This window comes from Cricetulus griseus, chromosome 2, assembly GCF_003668045.3.
Source record: "Cricetulus griseus strain 17A/GY chromosome 2, alternate assembly CriGri-PICRH-1.0, whole genome shotgun sequence".
NCBI classification, from domain to species: domain Eukaryota; kingdom Metazoa; phylum Chordata; class Mammalia; order Rodentia; family Cricetidae; genus Cricetulus; species Cricetulus griseus.
Genome location: NC_048595.1, coordinates 299,035,119 through 299,053,685, shown reverse-complemented (window position 1 = coordinate 299,053,685; position 18,567 = coordinate 299,035,119). Strand labels below are relative to the sequence as shown.

The 18,567-nt window shown below is 40.1% G+C and overlaps 1 protein-coding gene across 9 annotated transcripts in view; it reads right to left on the bottom strand.

Moving 5' to 3' along the window:
- Nucleotides 1-18,567, bottom strand: part of LOC100752273 (cotranscriptional regulator FAM172A) — a 384,532-nt gene that overhangs the window by 14,015 nt on the left and 351,950 nt on the right. For 8 of the 9 annotated variants that reach the window (XM_027401810.2, XM_027401804.2, XM_035440471.1 and 5 more), the window contains one exon: nucleotides 5,378-10,923. The exons of the other annotated variant lie outside the window; for it this stretch is intronic. In XM_027401810.2, coding sequence (XP_027257611.1) covers nucleotides 10,781-10,923 — 143 coding nt within the window. In that variant the 3' untranslated portion in view covers nucleotides 5,378-10,780. Of the gene's footprint in view, nucleotides 1-5,377; nucleotides 10,924-18,567 lie in introns of those variants that run through there. 9 annotated transcript variants of the gene reach the window in all.

Below are 18,567 nucleotides of genomic sequence, written 5' to 3'. Positions count from 1 at the left end.
AGACTCTTTTGCAAATTGAATGTAGTTAGATGCTGTTTTTCAGAAACATTTGTAGTTGTAAAAGTTGGGTAAATTGTAAACCAAGTATATTTGTCCTTCTAATATTAAATCACCTGACAGCTAAAGCGTAACTCTAATGGCTTATTTAAATTTCTAATATACCTGCTTACTAAAAAGCTGATGCAAAAGTGCATAGTTTATTTTAAAGTTCTTTGAAAGTTTCACTCATGAAAAGAAATGGGTGATTTCTTTTCCATACCAAAGGACAAAACTGTCACCAAAGCATTTAATTAGTCAGAAAAGACTGAAATTTTAGTGTTGTTTTAAAAAGGGGAGTAACCGCCATGCAGTGACCCAGCCATCTCCCAAACTGAATTATCTGAAGTCTAGTCTGGCTAGTAAGGAGCCCAGGAAAGAAGTGTAGAATTAACCTTCAGTCTGATTCCTGGCTCTCCCCTTTTGTCCAGGGAGCCAGGCATCAGGCAACCTGGCTAACTTCCTGAGTGGCTTTGGGAACTACACCATGCCCTCTGCCTCCAGATGATCTTTCCAGCACTTTTATCTATTGCTATCCCAGCGACACTTGGTAATTATGACTTACACTTCCCCTTCTCCAAGGAATCTTCACAAATAGAACTTTCTATTTTCCACCCTCCCCAATTTTTCATGGAGCCTATTCTTTTATAATGTATAAAAGATACTCCTTTAACTAGCCAGGTACTATATATATTTGACATTGACAAGTGATCAAGGTAGAAGAAACTTTAAAAGATTTGAGGGACAAAAATGGCTAGGACATCAGTAATCACTGGATAGGGTTGAAATAAAGCTTGAAAAAATAAAGGAGAAAAAAGTCATCTATGCTTTAGGAAGACTTAAAGTTCCACCAGACAAATACAGGTAGGTAGCAAACATGGATAGAGATGTTTCTTTCATGGAGTTTTACGTAATTTATACCCTCAATGTTTTGCAATATAGAAAGTGAGGAAACTGAGCTCATACCTTTTTTTAATTTACTTTTTTCTCTGGCAAAATAAATGGTCTTAAAATATATGAGTATGTCTGGAAGTTTCTAACTTATTTAAGTAACCCAAGAAATTCATTCTGAAACTGAAACAGGAATATAATTTTCTTTAATGTCAAAAACTTATTAATAAGGAAAGCTTGTATGGAGGAAAAAGATCTCCTATCATCCATACTGAGAGCAAAACCTAGGGGTTCACTCAGCTCTATCCCAGTCACCCCAAGTCTCAACTCTGGCTTCCTACTGACAAAGAAAAACCTTGTGCCTTTCCTCACACCCAAGTCCCCTTCGCTCCAGAAGAGGCTAGAATGGAACATTTTCCAAAGTAGAAACAGTTCATAAAACGACAACAACAAAACAAAACAAAAACAAAAACACGAACCAATGACTTGCAAACACCTAGAGATATTTCAGCTGTGAATTAAAATGGGGGAGGTTCCCTTTGGGCCAGAATAAGTGAGTCCCAAGTCACTAAGTTCAACAGGTCCCCTTTTTAGCCTGCACACTCCAGCTGCCAAATTGCATTAAGCTAGGTGAGTTTTCATCAGTTTTCCTAAAGGGTCCAGCTGCTATTTTAAACAACTTCTAGCATGACTGAGTTTCTCTAGTAGCTTGGGGTTTATACACAACGACTAATGAGATTTAAGTAATGGTCAAACTAAGAGGAAAATTCTCTTTGAGAAGAGCAAAATCAGGAGTGACTTTGCGGGGGGGGGGCATAAAGTTGGAGTGGGCAGTGTTGTATGAGAAAGAAACCTGCTCACAGCCGCTCTGAGAAAAGAAATTGAATTGCTAACCAGTGAAGGATTTAACTAATTATTTGTGTGTCTCAATGGAAAGAAAAACATGATGTTTTGCGTCGAAGTTGCTGCTAAACTGAGAAAGTCAGTGACATTTTTTTATTGTAACGTGGTATCAGAGAAAAGTTTTCTCCTGAAATGCATCGTATACTTGGTGTGATTATGCAGAGCAGTGTGGAATCCCGTTTGCCACGGGAATATCACAGGAGACACTAGGGGTCTTTTCCCGTTTCACTTGCTTACCACTCTTACTCGAAAAGTTTGCATTAAGTTGGTTTGGAGTGGATTTTATTTAATCTTTAATAGATATTTGGTTTTGACAGTCTCACTCGCCCTAAACACGGTGTTTTTTAAACCCCAGTAACGATTCAGGAGAGCGGATGATCCGAATTGTGTTCTTATGGGAGGGGACAGACTTCACTCAAAGCCAAATAAATAAGTCGAGATTTTCAATACAGCAAGGTGTTATATTTGGAATCTGTAAAAACTCATCTTAAGAGTGGCGGCTGGGGTTGCCAGGGAGACTATGCCATGAACCAGATGCCACCGGGAGTGGTCTTTCATTATTGCACTTTGCTCAACGCCACAATTGGGGTGGGGGGAGGAACTAAACAAGGAGATTTACTGAAAACGCAGCTAGGATGGAGGTTTGCTGAGGAGAAAAAGTGGCAGGTACGAGCCAGAGGCGCCTTACTTTTGTCAAGTAAGTTACTGTCGGGCTCTTTAGCCGCCGGCTCGAGAGGCTTCGCTTGCTCCGAGAGGTGACTAAGCAGTTCCTAAGCGCCCCAGAGTTAGTCAGACAGCTTCAGACACCAGGAGGGTGGGGGGACCAGGAGCTGTTGAGTCTGGATGTGCATTTTTTCAAACACGGATTTGTGGCGGCTGAGATTATGGGCCTATGAACAAAGTGGTCTCAGCGGAAACCCTTTTAAAGCGGAGTTGATACAGATCTTGCCAGCTAAAGGGTGGTGATGAAAAGTTGGTTCAAGAAAATTTGGGTTGTGGGAGGGAAGACCTTTACCATAGCAGTGACTGCTGGGTGGAGCTACGTTCAGCTTAGCCTAGATGCAAATTCGGGAGACTAGCAGTCAATGGAGCGTCATCTCTCCATGCTCTGATCAACATCGGACTGGGAGCAGACAAGACTCTCAACCTACAAACCAAAGTCTTTAAGCTACTGTTATTTTGTGTTCAGATCCTGAGGTTTCAGAAGAGAATATCCTATGGCGAGAGGCTGGAGTTAGGAATCCGGTCAGGCTGGATCTTTGGGGTTCTGGCCAAGAGGGAGAAGGAAGGGGGCGCTGGGTGCTGTCCATGGTGCTGGGAAGAGCAGGGCGCCTTCATGTTGTCTTGTTTCGCTGTCTCCAAATCAAGGCAAGGTCTAAAAACCGAAAAGGGACACCAACTCACAGGACAAGAAAATTTCTCCCCTATCAAATGTGGAAAAACCGAATGTGGCAGTGCAATTAAAAATAATCTAGGCTGGTACCACGTTTATTTCTGGGTCATTACAATGAAGACAGCAGTGTTAACTGGTCCTTGTTGTAGGGTATTTTCCTTCCTAAAGCATATTGCATTTCAAAGTATGCAATCAGCAATTTCTGATGTGCAAAATAAAGTGGAAAGAAAAAAGAAAAAGTATGCCTCGAGACTCTAAATATACCCGAGAATAGAATAATTAGCTATTTCCAGATTGCTGGGGAATAGAAGCAGAGGGTGGCTAAAACCTGATTGATAAAGATATTTTTCACTTAAATACTTTTTTGAATTCTACATTTGTGAAATACTGTAGTTATATTTTTTGTCAACAAGAGTAAAAGGAGTGACTTACATGTTGTAGGGTATGGGTAAGAATTCATTCTATGTTGTAAAGCTATGCTTTCAATTGCATTATTAAAAAGCAAACAATCTTGATTTTTCTTTAAAAAAGGCTGGTGATCAGAAATCAGGATTCAGCTAGAAATAATTTCAATATTAAGGCAAAGGACTGTAAATAGAAATTTAAGCTATCCAGTAAGGAACCATATGCTTGAGAAACACTGTACAGACATGATATAACAGATCATTCACTATGTTTAAGTTAAGCCAGAGTTGTGTGAAACAGGAAAAGAATTGACATTAATTGTTTTAATCATTAAAATCTTATGTATCCTCAGTAACATGAATCCATGTGACAATGAAGAAGGAAGAGGACATAAATTCAAACAGCTGACACAGTGATCAGCAGCAACTGACAGCATCTCATTTGATATTTGATATCAAGCACTAGATCAATATTTGTGAGATCAATGCAATTTTAATGGTTTTCTTTCAAAACTGCATGAAAGCCAAATCATGTCACTCTGAACTACTGTTATTTTTAGAGCTGGTTATTCCAGGGGATGATATTAAGTAACTTACTGAAGCAAAGCAAAAGCAAAAGAGGTAGGGTTTCAGAGATGGAAGAAAACATCCCCACATTGCAACACACTATGAATATTTTTTCAGTTAATAATTCAGGGAAGGTACACATGCTTATTTAAAAAACACGGTATGATTTCAAAGAGATGGAAAGCTTTTGAAAGATTACTAGGAGGCATGTGAGGATGAGTGGGTCAGAGACAACCTTTCAGATAGTGTAAGAATTAGGTGGTATCTGAACAAACACAAACATACATAATAGAAGGAGGGAGACTCTGGTTCTTCCCCTTGTGTGTAGAACTGAGTGGGAAATAACAGACTTTTCTCCATTCTCGGAAGAGCAGAACCGAAAGCTCCATCTGATACTTAAGTAATGTTCTTAAAAAGGTAAAATAGCAAAAAAGGTAAGTATAAATATTATCTATTAGTTTTCTTCGAAGAGTTTCTCCCTTGAAATGTCATTTATCTGATCCAGAAGAACACAGTTTTCGAACCTTTAGTTCTATTTGGATAAAATTCCAAACTTGGGTTTATTGGTTTTTACAGATTTTCTTTTGAGGAGTTTCCACCTAGAGGAATCCCAGGTCTTCAGTCTGGACAGAAACTCCTGGGGGGAGGTGGGGTGTGTCAGAGGGTATGAGTAACATCTCACTAGGACAGTACAAAGGTGACAGTTGCACTGGGGAGCTTCCTTGACAAGCAGAGGTTTGATTTCTCAAATGATGAGAACCAGAAAGTAGCTTTCATTCATAATTCAACTTTAATTTAAAACTTGGGGCAAAGGAATTTGCTTTTCACTGAAATAATAGCAACATTTTGGGAAATTTCTGTCCCCCAACTCTAAAGACCTCTCAATATTCAGACACAATAAGATACTTGGAACTCTACCACTCTTAGCTTCTCCCAAGTGCTTCTCTATTCTTGACTCTAGCATGTTGTCTGAAGAAACTTTAAGTGAAGTTCATTTTCCAGTGCTTTTACAAAAGTGCACTGGCCACCGTGTGCTCCTTAAGAAACTAAGTAGAGACAGAATTTTCCAGGGCTTTAATAATTCCATAAAAAAACCACCACCACCACCCATGGTCTGCATGTGTCTCTAAGCTCTTTTGTATTCAAAATTGGCAGAGTGCCTACAAACTAAAGACATTAGCAGTTTAAATCAATTTTCTTTAATGAAATAAAGCCAACCTTAAACACAAGTACATGTTATATAGCAGCAGACATTTACAGATGCAAAACAAGCTTGAGACATTTAAAAATATTTATTGCAATGTCTTGAAGATTTTGAGCATGAAAAATCTATTTCATAAAAAGTTACAAACTTTCATGGAGACCAGCACATACAGAGCACCTACTATGTTACAGGCACTGAATAGACATACACATATTGTATTCGTTGTCTGTAGATTTCAGTTGAAATGAGCAGGAATGAACATAAGTACTCCATACAAAGTTTTATATACATGAGATATATATGCATATATGCACATAACTTTTTTCTATTTGGTCTTAAAAAACCCTGAGGTGTTTTAAGGAAGGTAATGAACTTTATATTCAATGGTAATTAATTTGGAATTCATTTTGGTAAATCATAATTTGACCAATACTTTTTCCTCACAGTATGGAGAATTTTAAGGTTTAGTGTAGCAAAAATGCTGTTCTTCTTAAGCCACTTTGAAGCAACGTTGGTGAGTCTACAATCACATCTACATGTTAATCTCTGGTTTTGCCTTCAAACAGAATTCTGTTACAAAGAACTTGGAAAGATTTTGAATCCATTCAGGAGAGGAAAACTCTTTAATTTTCTGAGGAGTAAAAACTCCCCAAGAAACTTCATATAGCTTCTTAGATTTTGCTTCGCATACGTGATAAAACATTGATTGTTGCAGTCTAGTGACCCATGAAATTTGGGGGTTAGTTTTCTCTTCAGACCAGAGCATATAATTATGCAAATAAAGAGCTGTCACTGATCTAGTGAAATACTCACAAACACATGCACTCTGAAATTGGACAGAAAAGTGAAAATGGTTTGTGATGTGACGGTGCCGTGGCTTGCTTTCCTGCCAACTTTCTATCTGAGTTCATTATTCAAATTGTAAACTTTAAAGAGACATATCATTCTTTGGGTACTGGGTGTTTTTCATTTCAGATTCTTTGTTTTGGTCACTGAGTAAGTTCAATATCATTTTATCTATGACAATTTTGCATAGCACCCAATTCCAACAAAGAAAGTATAGTGAAATGTTTCCCACACACTTCAAGAAAAGTTGCCTAGAAGATAGCATGGATTAAGTCAAATTTTCATTTTCTAAGTTTTACATCCACAGGGAAAATACTGGCCACTCTATGATGTCTAGTTATCAATCAAACCTTCGGGACAGCTTTCTCTAAAAAGCAACTCTTAAGCTTTTTTGTTTTATTTTCCATTATTATTCCTATAAAACCTTTAAACTGAGAATTAACAAGAATTCTTCATTCTACAGGTCACATTAGCCTTGAGTTCTCCCAGTCCCAAAGTTACCATCACACTGGCTGTTGCATAGTTTTAGATGTCATGGAGGGTCCCACTGATCAAATCTGAGAAGTCTAATGTCAAATCACTGACTGCTAAAGACATCACTTCATGAAAGCAATGGTGTGAAACTTGAAAAACATTGATCCAAATGAATCAATTAAATCAACATCCATGCCTTCTAAGGGCGAGTTTTTAAAATTGTCATTGTTATTTAACAATGCAGATTTCAAGATAAATTCTGGACTGCTTTCATAACTATTTCTATTCTTGGACCTCTCTCAATGCACTTTGTGTTACCCCCCTTCCAACATCTTCCAGTTGGTGTACATTCTTTGAGTATAGTGCATGGCAGTTGCAATGGTTTAAGTCTAAAACAACTTCACAAAGCTAATGCTTTAGGTGGAGTAGCTTTAAGCTCTGTGAAGTGTTGATTAAAAACCCTTTCCCAGACTCAAACTGATCTCTTTTTTTTTGGAGATTAATAGAATATTAGATAAAAAGAAGATGAACAATTCGAGAGACTCCCACTCAGTCATTCTACACATGGACAGAAGGAAAGTATTACAGGTTTTGAAGGGGGTATGTCTTAGGGTCTTTTATTTAATACTATTATGCCAGAGAGTATATAAGGAGTCACCACAATTATCCCCCATTTTGCCACCCATCTTTCAAGTACATGAATGCCTCAGATTTTTTTTTTTAGTCTCTCCCCACAAGACATGAGAGAAGTTGCCAAAAAATTTACACTGTGAAATTTTATACTGTGAAAGTTACCTTAGAGTAATTTTTCTTAACAGCTTCCAACAGGAGCCTATCAGTTAACAATCTAAACAATGATTACAACATATAAGATACATGCTTCGTTTTGAACTCTGTAATCCAGAGAAACATGAAAAAAGCATCTAGTTTTAAATTAGCAGTGCTAATTAAGTTAACACTAAATTCTGTCACCCAAACCCCCTCAAAGCTGTAACAGGAATGTAAACAAATCAGTTTTGGACTGAACACACTTTATCAAGGTCTGAGCATCAGCAGTTTGGGAGCAACTTAGTCTTACCAGCTCCCTCTGAAAAACATATTTACTGAATACTAGTGGTTATTTTATAAACCATTTTAAAGACAACTTTTTCTAATTTCTTTACTTATATATTAAAAACATGTGGCTAAAAATGTTACCTTTCTGACATATGTGAGCCAAGTAGAGACTCAACTAAAGTCAGGATATTGCCTTACAGCAATAACAATAGTAATAATAATAATAGCTATAAGGCTTATAATATTGATAAACATGGTCCAATCACTCCTTCTAGGTCTCAGCTTTGAAAGCCTCTGCAGGTGATGAGAAAAGAACTGAGGAGGAATAACACAGTTGCTTGTTGGAAAAACTTTTTTATTTTGAAATATTAAACAGAAAAGATATTAAAGGAAACTCCTGTGCTTTGTTTATTTTTGACGTATAAACAAAAATGCATTCCAGGAAGCACAAGGCAGAAATGTGAGAAAAGAACAATTATTACAAGTAGATGGTCTTTCATATACTTAGGGTGACTTTCAAGGACTTCATGTTAGGTCCCTTTAGAAAGCTTCAGTGCAACTGCCTGGCCCTGAAGCTTCATCAGGGCTACTCTGCATCTCCAATTTATGTCTTTATAAATTTATTTACTCTAAGAATTAAGTATATGATTAAAGAAAAATAAAAAGCCCACAGTCTGTCTTTATACCTCTACATGCCTAGAATCTTTCAAAGGAAACAACAGGGAGGGGACCTGTTATTAACACTGGCCACCGCTCTGCAGGTGGAGTACTGTTAACTGCTTGTTAGTCCACGAAAACTGAGGTGAATAGCATTATTATATATATAGGGGCAGTATCCCAATCAACAGGTTAAGAAACCCTACATTATAAGAAATCACTTATCACTGGAGGGCTTTGCCTGGCTCCCTCTGGGTTGCTACAGTGCAGATCCATAAGAAGTAACAGACATTTAAAAAATATAACTTTGTAAATAGCTCTCTAGCAGACAGATATCAAGGTTACAATTCAGTGATTATAAAGAACCATCTTAAGGAAACAGTGACTTTCTCTATAAAAGTGAGGAACCTAGAGGAAGGCCCAGGAGCCCTTTGATTCCAGAAGCTCAGTACATTTACTTTCCTTTAATTCAGCTGCAGAAGCTTCGCAAATTTCTCCCTGCATGAGTGGAGTGATGGTTTTGTCTTAATGTCACAAAATTAGTTTCTTGCGAATATTTTTGTATACTGAAAACACCAGACAATTTATAACATTTGGTAAGATGTATTCATCCCACACCAAGTTTTTAAAGCCAGCCATTGAGACAACAGCATTATCTTTACAGAGCTCACCAAACCATCTACAATTAGAAATGAGAAGGGTCACTATGACAGAGCACTATGCTTGACATTGTTGGAGTAACACATTTTAAACGGCCCAGGAGTTGAATAAAACGCCATTTTGACTTTCCCCTTATGTTGTTTCTGCTTAAGTAATATCAGAAGACGCCCAGACATGATCACTGGTCCTTTACTTCCCAGGCACTGAGAACACAGAACTATTTAGTGCATCTATAGCCAAACAACATGGGATATTATTACTAGTTCTAAAACTTGCTGAAATCAGTTCACAATATTAAAATAATTCTCCATAAGCTTGTTGAGTTCTGGTTATTCTGAGGCATTAGAGAGAGCCTCAGTATAATTTTTGGATATACTTTCTAATGTTCTCCAACAGGGCAGACTCATTACTTGTTGAATTCACTTAAGGAAGGGTTGGAAGTATTAAATTCACAATCTCACCCACTGGATAGGATCTTCAGTAATTAAAATCTTCAAGTAATTCATGTTTAATGTTTTAATTTGAAAGCCGGCAAAATGTCAACTTATTTTACCTTCTGTATTTCACAGTGTTCAACAGATTCCAGTTGGGGTAAAGGACCTAACAGTTGAAATTATAGGGCAAAACCTTATCAGAGGAAGTGGAACACTAAAAATTGTGTACCTAAAAGAGAAAATCATTTCCTTTTTCCTATTGTAGATGAAAACTGAAGCATTTTAACCTTACTTAGCCTTTCAGAAAGACGAAGGTATGCAGTTTCATTTTCTTGAAAGTTAAAAAAAAATCATGTATCTGAAAAGGTTCACTTACAAGAAAGGTCAAAGTACACTTAGTGTGGATTAGTAACTACCAACAACTCTGTGCACCGTAGTGCACAGAAAGCAAGCCTTGTGTATCATCTCAATGCCACTCATTATGTTACATATTCAACAGTAGGGCCAAAATTTCACTGAAAATGGGGCTTTACACCTACATCTAAAATAGCTGCTTATGTTTTTTTTTTCATTTGAACATTCTCTCCTGAAGTCAGAGACATGAAGACTCTCCTTCAGCTCGGTAGGAATGTCCAGAAAAAAAGAATTCGTATTCAGTACTTTATGAATTTTTATGCCAAGTTTTTCTTTTGATTTTGAAATGGAAATAGGTCGTTACAGGGAGAGAAGGATTGGTACTCCCCAAACCACATAGTGCACCATGGCATTAGTGTTCTCAATTTAAAGTTGGCATTTCCAGGACTATGGCTTTCTACAAAAGAGAGGAGTTCATAGGATGACCCGAGGGAAAAACTTGGTTAAAATTAAAGTTTGAAGTCTAGAATAAAAGATTGCTGGGTTTAAGGGGAAGCAAAAAAAAACGGGCACGATTGAGGCTGGGCAGTAGCCGCCGCACTGCAGCGGGCGGTAGGACCGCGCAGACGCCGCTCGCACCGGCGGCTCGCCGGAGAGGTTAGGGGCAGGGAGGCGCGGGGCTCCGGGCGCTCTCAGCCTCTGTCGGCCGCCGACCCCAGCGCCAAGCCCGAGCTCAGCCCGCAGGAAAGGCGGCTGCTGAGTCCATATTGCTTTGACAGTTGCACTCATCTAGAAATAATGCAAAACACTATTTAGACGAACATATCACGACTCTGTGCTGGAGGAAGAAAGCAATCTAATGGGGGCCGGGAGGCTGCGGGCGCGGCGGGCGGCGGCGAGCTCACAGCTCTTCGTGCTTGATCCGATGCGAGCGCCGCGTCAGGGTGGGCTTCTGCGAGCTGCTCTTGGCTTGCGACGCTTCCGCGAAGAACTTGAAGATGGACGGGAAGCTCTTCCAGGAAGTTAGCTCGTGGCGGTCGGTGCCTGCGGACACACACACGGGATTACAAGGTGTCGCGCGGGTGTGGGGCCACCCGCAGGCGGCGAGGAGCCCCGCCCTCCCGGCGAGTGCACCGCCACCGGCGAGCTCCCGGGCCAACTCAGGAACCCAGGTTCCTCCAGTCCCGGCGGCGCGCCGCCTCCCGCACCGATCCCCGCCTCCCGGGGCCAGGACTTGCCCGCAGGGCGCCCGAGGAGCGGCCAGGAGCGCCCAGAGACCTCCGGCCCTCCGGGCCAATCCAGTAGCTCGGCGGGAAGGGCCACTCCCTCTCCCGCCTAGAAACCACCCACTCCCTCAGGCCTGGTATTGGTTTCCCCTGCGTGAGGGATCCCGAGTCTACCACACCCACCCCCCGAGCGCCTCGGTGGCTTTGCTGCCAGGCAGAGTGGAGGGAATAATTCTTTTTCTGGCCTGTCCCAGTCTCTGATGTTGAACACGACTGCTTCAGCGAGGTCACTGGGACCAAATCACTGGAGATATTTAATGAAAGGCCAGATTCAAAAGGGGCCAGATTCAAGGGGCCTTGAAAGTATCCTAGGCGGGCCACACGCTTTACAGCTTTTAGGAGGACAGATCTAGAAAAGCCAGACAAAAAGTGTTTCAAAGCAGAACCACTGAAAGCATTTAGGCCCCCACATTCAGTCGGGGTACTCAGAGAAGCGGGAGATTTTCAGTTTACGATGTTGTCTTACCACAGCTTCTGTCTGTGGCTTGGGTTGAATACTATACACCATTTCTCAAATCAAATGGAACCTTTAGTTTAACAAAGACAGCAAGCAATATGTAGGCATAGGAATACAAGAATAGTCCGGGCTTAAAATAACTTCATAATCGATTTTTAATTAAAAATAAAAATAATTACAAATACCCATCATAGAAATTATGATTGGTTAGCTTTGAAACAGTTAGAATCTCGTCCTCAATAACTTAATTATGCAGATACTGTCTGGAAGTCTCCGAATTCAGGGCCTCTGATACTTTAACATTGTTAATGATAATTCTTTAGTCTGTAATAGTAGGTCATTGCTATGGTTACTCTACAATGGTGCAACACTTTGCCTTCCCCCTTCAGCTATTCGCTGAGACCTGGTAACCACATTTGTTGCCTAGCAACAGCTTTGTGACAGTATCACAATCTGGGAGTTATAACAATAAAGATGCTATGGCTGCACTGGTTGGCCAGAGAGCAGAAAGCTATAGTTTGTGCATGCGACTTAGATGTGGGAGCTGTCCCTAATGGAAAAAGCATCTCTTCCCAGGTGCCCTTCACAAGGGTGTCTTCACCCGGCTCTGCTCTGGCCTTATGAACCTGTACTGGAACTAAGATCCAATACTGAAGTCATACTCTGGAGATATACCCTCCAACAGCACTGTGTGCAGACTGAAAAATGAGGTCATTTCTCTATTTGCTTACGAATTTTTGGCAAAATTCAATTTAATCTGTGGGAGGGATTGGCGAGTATAGGTTTTACTTGTAAATCCTGAAGGGCCTGAATGAATTCTGATAATTGCTAATAGAATTCTTAGGGGAAAAAGTCTGACTTCATCAGTATGTGTGTAAAACTACTAGGCTTTAAAAACACATTACATGCTGCTAACAATATATATATATATATATATATATATATATATATATATATATTACTATGTTAGTCAAATTATGCCCATCAAGGATGCCTTTGTATTTGAAGGTAGTTACAGTTTCACAACACAAGTGAACAGTCCTAGAGACCCTCAAACACTGTCTGTTTCAAGTCAATGTCATGAGCATTTCTAGAAGGAGGCTCTGTCTCTGGCAGGTTTATTAAAAGTCTTAAAAGTTTACGAAAAGGTTATGAAAAGTCATAAACAGGCTTAGCCATCCACTTTCAGTTTAGTAATAACTACTAAAGTGCCCTAATGATGATAGAGTATTTAATCTGTATGTCTTCCTTTTGAATGACCATCCTCAGATGCATAGCACATAGCAACAGCTACTTCCAAACACAGTAAGCTTCTCCCCAAGTGTTAACTGTTTCTCTTCTTTCCCACCTCTAACCTACTCATACTTGGCATTTCTCCATAATGATCTGTTACACCTGCCAGTGTTGCCCAGGTGAGGATCCATTTGTAACTTTCCCAGGGAGCTCCTCTCACAATCCAGTCTATGACTCTGGAGAGACTTGGAGTCGATGGTCTCAAGCCAAAAAACAAAACAAAACAAAACAAAACAAAACAAAACAAAACAAAAAAAAACACCTCAAGCAATTTTAACCCTCTTACCCCCTAGTGTCAATCTATCTGATGGATGAACAGATGTCCTTGAGGATAAAATCACTAAAGAATTCTTTTGGGTTTCAGCTCATGACAACTCTCTGCTTGAGTGGTCTAGTCTGCAGAGACCAGTGTCCAAGGAGAACTGAGAGGCTACAGTTGCTACGTTGAGCATTGCAAATAGATGGAATGATTAGATTTTATGCTTCCACAGGAGGGAGTCTCCTACTTTAACAGTTAGGGCAGGGAAGACAGAATTCTTTCTAAAGTAAGATCTGTCAAATGAAGGTAAAGGTGCTTGCTGCTAAGCCTGACAAACCAGGTTCAATCGCCAGGACCCACATGGTAGAAAGAGGGAAATGGTTGCAGGAAGTTGTATTCTGACCTCTATATGTGTGCCATGGCACATACACATTGTAGTGTAATATAAAAAATTATAAAAGTTTCAGGGAAGAGGAGGGGAGAGAGGGGGAACTGTGGTTGGTATGTAAAATGAATAAAAAATAAAATAAAAAAAATCCATAGACTCCACCCTAGAAGAAGAGTTACAGGCAATTAGCGGCTCCTGAAATAGGTAGAATCTGGCTCCCTCAGGGACAAGCCCCTGGATAGGTTATTCAACTCCAAGTGGACTGCCCCCTCCCTCACCTTGAGTAACATTAAATGGACTACACACAGACACACATGCATGCATGCACCCATGCACACACGCCTGCTTGCGCGCACATACATACATACATAGCAATAATAAAGAAGAGGTCAGTAATTTGAGGAGAGGTTAACATGGTAGGAGTTGGAGTTAAAGAAGGATGGATGGAAATGTTGTGAATAATGATGCACTCATGTATAAAATTCTCAAAAAGTTTTTAATTAAAAACTTCTTGGCTGGGTGTTGGTGGCGCACGCCTTTAATCCCAGCACTTGGGAGGCAGAGCAGGCCTCGAACTCTGTGAGTTCGAGGCCAGCTTGGTCTCCAGAGCCAGTGCCAGGATAGGCTCCAAAGCTACACAGAGAAACCCTGTCTGGAAAAACCAACCCCCCCCCAAAAACAAACAAAAAAAACAAAAACCCCACCACCAACAACAAAAAAACCCAAAAAACTTCTTAAGCTTTGAAAGTGGTCTTTGTGTTCATGTATGTGCATGGGTGAACATGTGTGTGCGGGAGTGCATGTGAAGGCCAGAGAACTAACTACCTCAGATGTTATTCCTCAGTCACCTTTTGTTTTTGGGGGGGCAGGTCTCTCTTTGGCCTTAGAACTTACCAAGCAGGACAGGTTGGCTGGCTGGGCAGTGAGTCCATGGGTCTACCTGTCTCACTTTGCCTTTCCAGCGCTGGGATCACAAGCACAAACCATCACACCCAGATTTCTTTAGTGTGAGTTCTGGGGATTATGCTTAGGTCTTTGTGGTTGAAAGGCAAGCATTTTACTAATGGAAGTAAATTTTTTGACATTTAAAAAGTAACATTCAGAAGATGCATAATTACTTGTCACTCTTGGTTTGCATGCACTTTCAAGTATATGTTTGGATATCATTTAAAACAGGCCAGTGGGGCTGGAGAGGTGGATCAGCAGTTAAGATCACATGTTGCTTTTGTACAGCACCCAACACCCACACGGTGGGCAACATGTGGGAGTGCAGTTGTAGAGTAAACAACACCCTATTCTCGCCTGTGGGCCCTGCAGTGTACAGACATAAATTCAGGCAAACAATCACACACGTAAATAATTTCAGGGACAAAGTTCCCTTGAAAATATTGACAAATTAATATGAAAATCTGCACACAATCGTGCTCAAAATGGCATTTAAAATATTTATTTTTGAATTTGAGTATTGCGTGTTTTTGTGTGGGTATATACATGTGAGCACATGCTTTTGAAGGCCAGAGGTGTCAGATCCCTGGACCTAGAGTTACAGCCAGTTGTGAGCTGCCTGTTCTGGATAGCTTTATGTCAACTTGACACAAGCTACAGTCATCTGAGAGGAGGGAACCTCACTTAAGAAAAGCCCTCCACAAAATTGGGCTGCAAGCCTGTAAGAATTTCTTAATTAGTGATTGATGTGGGAGGGCCCAGTATACTGTGGGTTGGTGGTCCTGGGTTCTATAAGAAAGCAGACTGAACAAACCATGGGAATCAAGCCAGTAAGCAGCTCCCCTCCATGGTCTCCACATCATCTTGCTTCCAGGTTCCTGCCCTGCTTGAATTCCTGTCCCAACTTCCTTCAGTGAAGAACAGTGCTGTGGAAGAATGAGCCAAACAAGCCCCTTCCTCACAGCATGACAACCCTGGCTCAGAAACCACATGATGTAGTGCTGGGAAATTGAAGTTAGGCCCTCTGAAAGAGCATTCTTTGCTTTAAGCATCATGCCATCTTTCTAGCTCCGGAATCCAAGTAGCAATGAGGATGGAATGCTCACAGAGCAGGAAGACAGGCTATCTCACTCACTCTGACAGTATCTAACCCAAGGTCCTTACAAGTCAGCTGTGACACTTAAAGACTCTTTGGGGGGTGAGTATCTTAGTTACATTAGTCTATCTAACCCAAGGTCCTTACAAGTCAGCTGTGACACTTAAAGACTCTTTGGGGGGTGAGTATCTTAGTTACATTAGTCTAGGTGAGAAGACCCCCATAGGTGGCACTGTCTGGCTGGGGTCCTGCATTTGTTAAGTGGAGACGGAGCTAAGCATCCTGTGGTCAGTGCTCTGATTGTGGATCCTGAGCACTTGCTTCAAGTCCGTAACCATACTTGATTTATGAGTCGAAATACCCTTTTCTTCATTAAGTTGCTTTTATTAGAGTGTTTTATTACAGCAACAGGAAAGGAACCTAAGACACAAGCCTTGTTCATTTGTTCTTAGTGCTTATTATTTTTGTCAGTAGAGGGGGTGTGCACAGGGCAAGAATATATATAAATACTTGTTTAGCTAAAAAAACTTGATATTTTGGCAGATGTACACTATTTTGAAGCTGTAACCCATTTTTTTTGTAGTTGTGTTAAAAAAAAAATCAAATACAGGGGCTGGAGTGAGGACTTTTTACAAGGGACTGGAGTTCAATTCCCAGCAGGCGCACTTGGCATCTCACAACCCTGAATTCCAACTCCAGGGGATCTATTGCAGCTGGCCTTTTAGGGCAACTGAACTCATATACACATATACTCCATTTACATAATTAAAAGAATAAAAACAAGTCTTTAAAAAGTCAGGTGTAAATGACTTTTGTATGTATTTTGGTGCTGGGATTGACCCCAAAGCTTTGAATGCTGAGTATGTGCTCTGCTACTGGGCTACACTCCCAGAGAAGTAAAGGAGTGTCTTAACATGGAAACCTGTGCAACTTGCACCATCAACAAATTCTACAATAGAAGGAAAGTCTCCAAAAACAAACACTGAAACAAGTGATGTTTTACACACACACACACACACACACACACACACACACACACACACGTGTGACTTCCCAGATATGATGTTCCCTGGCAAATTATAATGGAGAGTAGAGACTGAGGAACATCATAATTGTGGAGAAACATTACCAAAAATATAATCCAAAAGAATTTCTTGGTTTGACTCACTGTTTTAATTATTACTAGCCACTTTATCTTTCATGGCCCACAAGATCAAAGGTCATTTTTCCTTGCAATGTATAATTTACATGTTAGGTTGTGATTAGATAGGGAATATCTCTGTTCACAGTCACCTCTGAATATGACAGAGTTTTTTTCATATCTGTATTTCAAAGAGAACTCTTTCACCATGGGCCCCTGTTTTGTCTCTGTTCTTGCCCACAAGAATATGCTTTTTAAAGCAAGAGGTAATGAATAAACATTGTAAGTGACTATGACAAAGGAAAGAAGAAAATATGAATGTATGAGATACATTAACAGGGCAACATGTCTATGATAATTTCAAAATGACAAGGTTTGATTTTAAAAATTGATCTTTAACAAGAAAAAGAAGTATGTGCAATTAGGAAGCAATAGAGACCCTGTCAATACTGCTATGTTGATAATAACAGGTAAGGGAATTCTTGAGAAAATCTCATATATAAAACTCAAGAGTCTGTAATAGGTATTAGTGAGCCCCAGTGGGATTAACTAATGAATTTATGAGCTCACCAACAGTTATTTTTGGAATGTTATAAAGACTCAGAGAAAATTCAGAACACTGAGAAATAATGTACCTCCTAAAAAGAAAGCTCATATCTGAACAGAGAATAGCTACTGAGGAAGCCCAATAAGCTCAAAGTGGTAAGTGGCACACAGAGGTGGTGTAGAAAGCAAGAGTATTGATTTGGATTGTGTGATAGCAATGCCACCTGCAGCTCAGTGATCACCCTGCAGTGTAATACAGAGGTACATTTGTTTCCATTGCTAATACTTTTGCAAGTCCATTGGCTTTGTGACTCTAAACATGAGATGCCGGGTTTGACTTAAAAGAAGAGATATGGACAGAACCATGGGATATAGAAACCCCAGATATCTGCAGTTTCTGGGGAGGCCTGTTCTTTGTTTCCTTAGCAACTTTCTGTCAAATACCTCTAGCTCTGGTGGGACACAAGAAGGCAAGGAGACCCATGGAGAAAACTCTGGGATGTAAACTTATTCTTGATGTGAGTAGAGCCTTAGTAGTTAAATGTCTCTCACACTGAACCCCAGGGCAAACCGTACTAATCAGTCTCCACAAAATCACTAAAAATGAATTCTTATTACTTTGATTATCTATTGAATCTAGACAGCTGATATACAGATTCTTGATTTCTTTTTTCTTTTTGTTTCTTTTTCAGTTTTTGAAGAATGGGCTGGCCTCAATCTCACAGACATCCACAGACATACTTCTGCCTGCCAAGTGCTGGGATTAAAGTGTGCATCACTATGCATGGCCTGCCTTCTTTCATTTTAATGCTTGTTTTATATGTTACTTAAAACTTAGCCTCTAAAGATACACAGATTCCCTTTAAAATTGAAGTTTATCAGTGGGCAAAGGGACTTGGATGGATGACTCAGCAGTTTAGCTGAGGACCCAGGTTCAGTTCCCAATACCTACGAGGCAGCTCACAGCCATTTGTAACTTCAGTCCCATGGGATTTGATGACATCTCCTGGCCTTTGTTGGCACTGCATGCAAATGGTGCACACAAAAACACAGGCAAAAATACTCATGCACATAAATTATATAAAAGAATGGGTGAAAAGTTCTCTTTTCTGTTACCACTTTCTTCTGGTATTTTAGATGATTTAAATATTATTTAAACATTAACTTTATTGAATATGTTTGAATATATCTATGACATAGAGTCATAGATCCCAGTCTCTAGGCCCTAGGCACCAGTGCAAAACCCCAGGCCCCTGCTCTACCAGTCTCAACTGAAC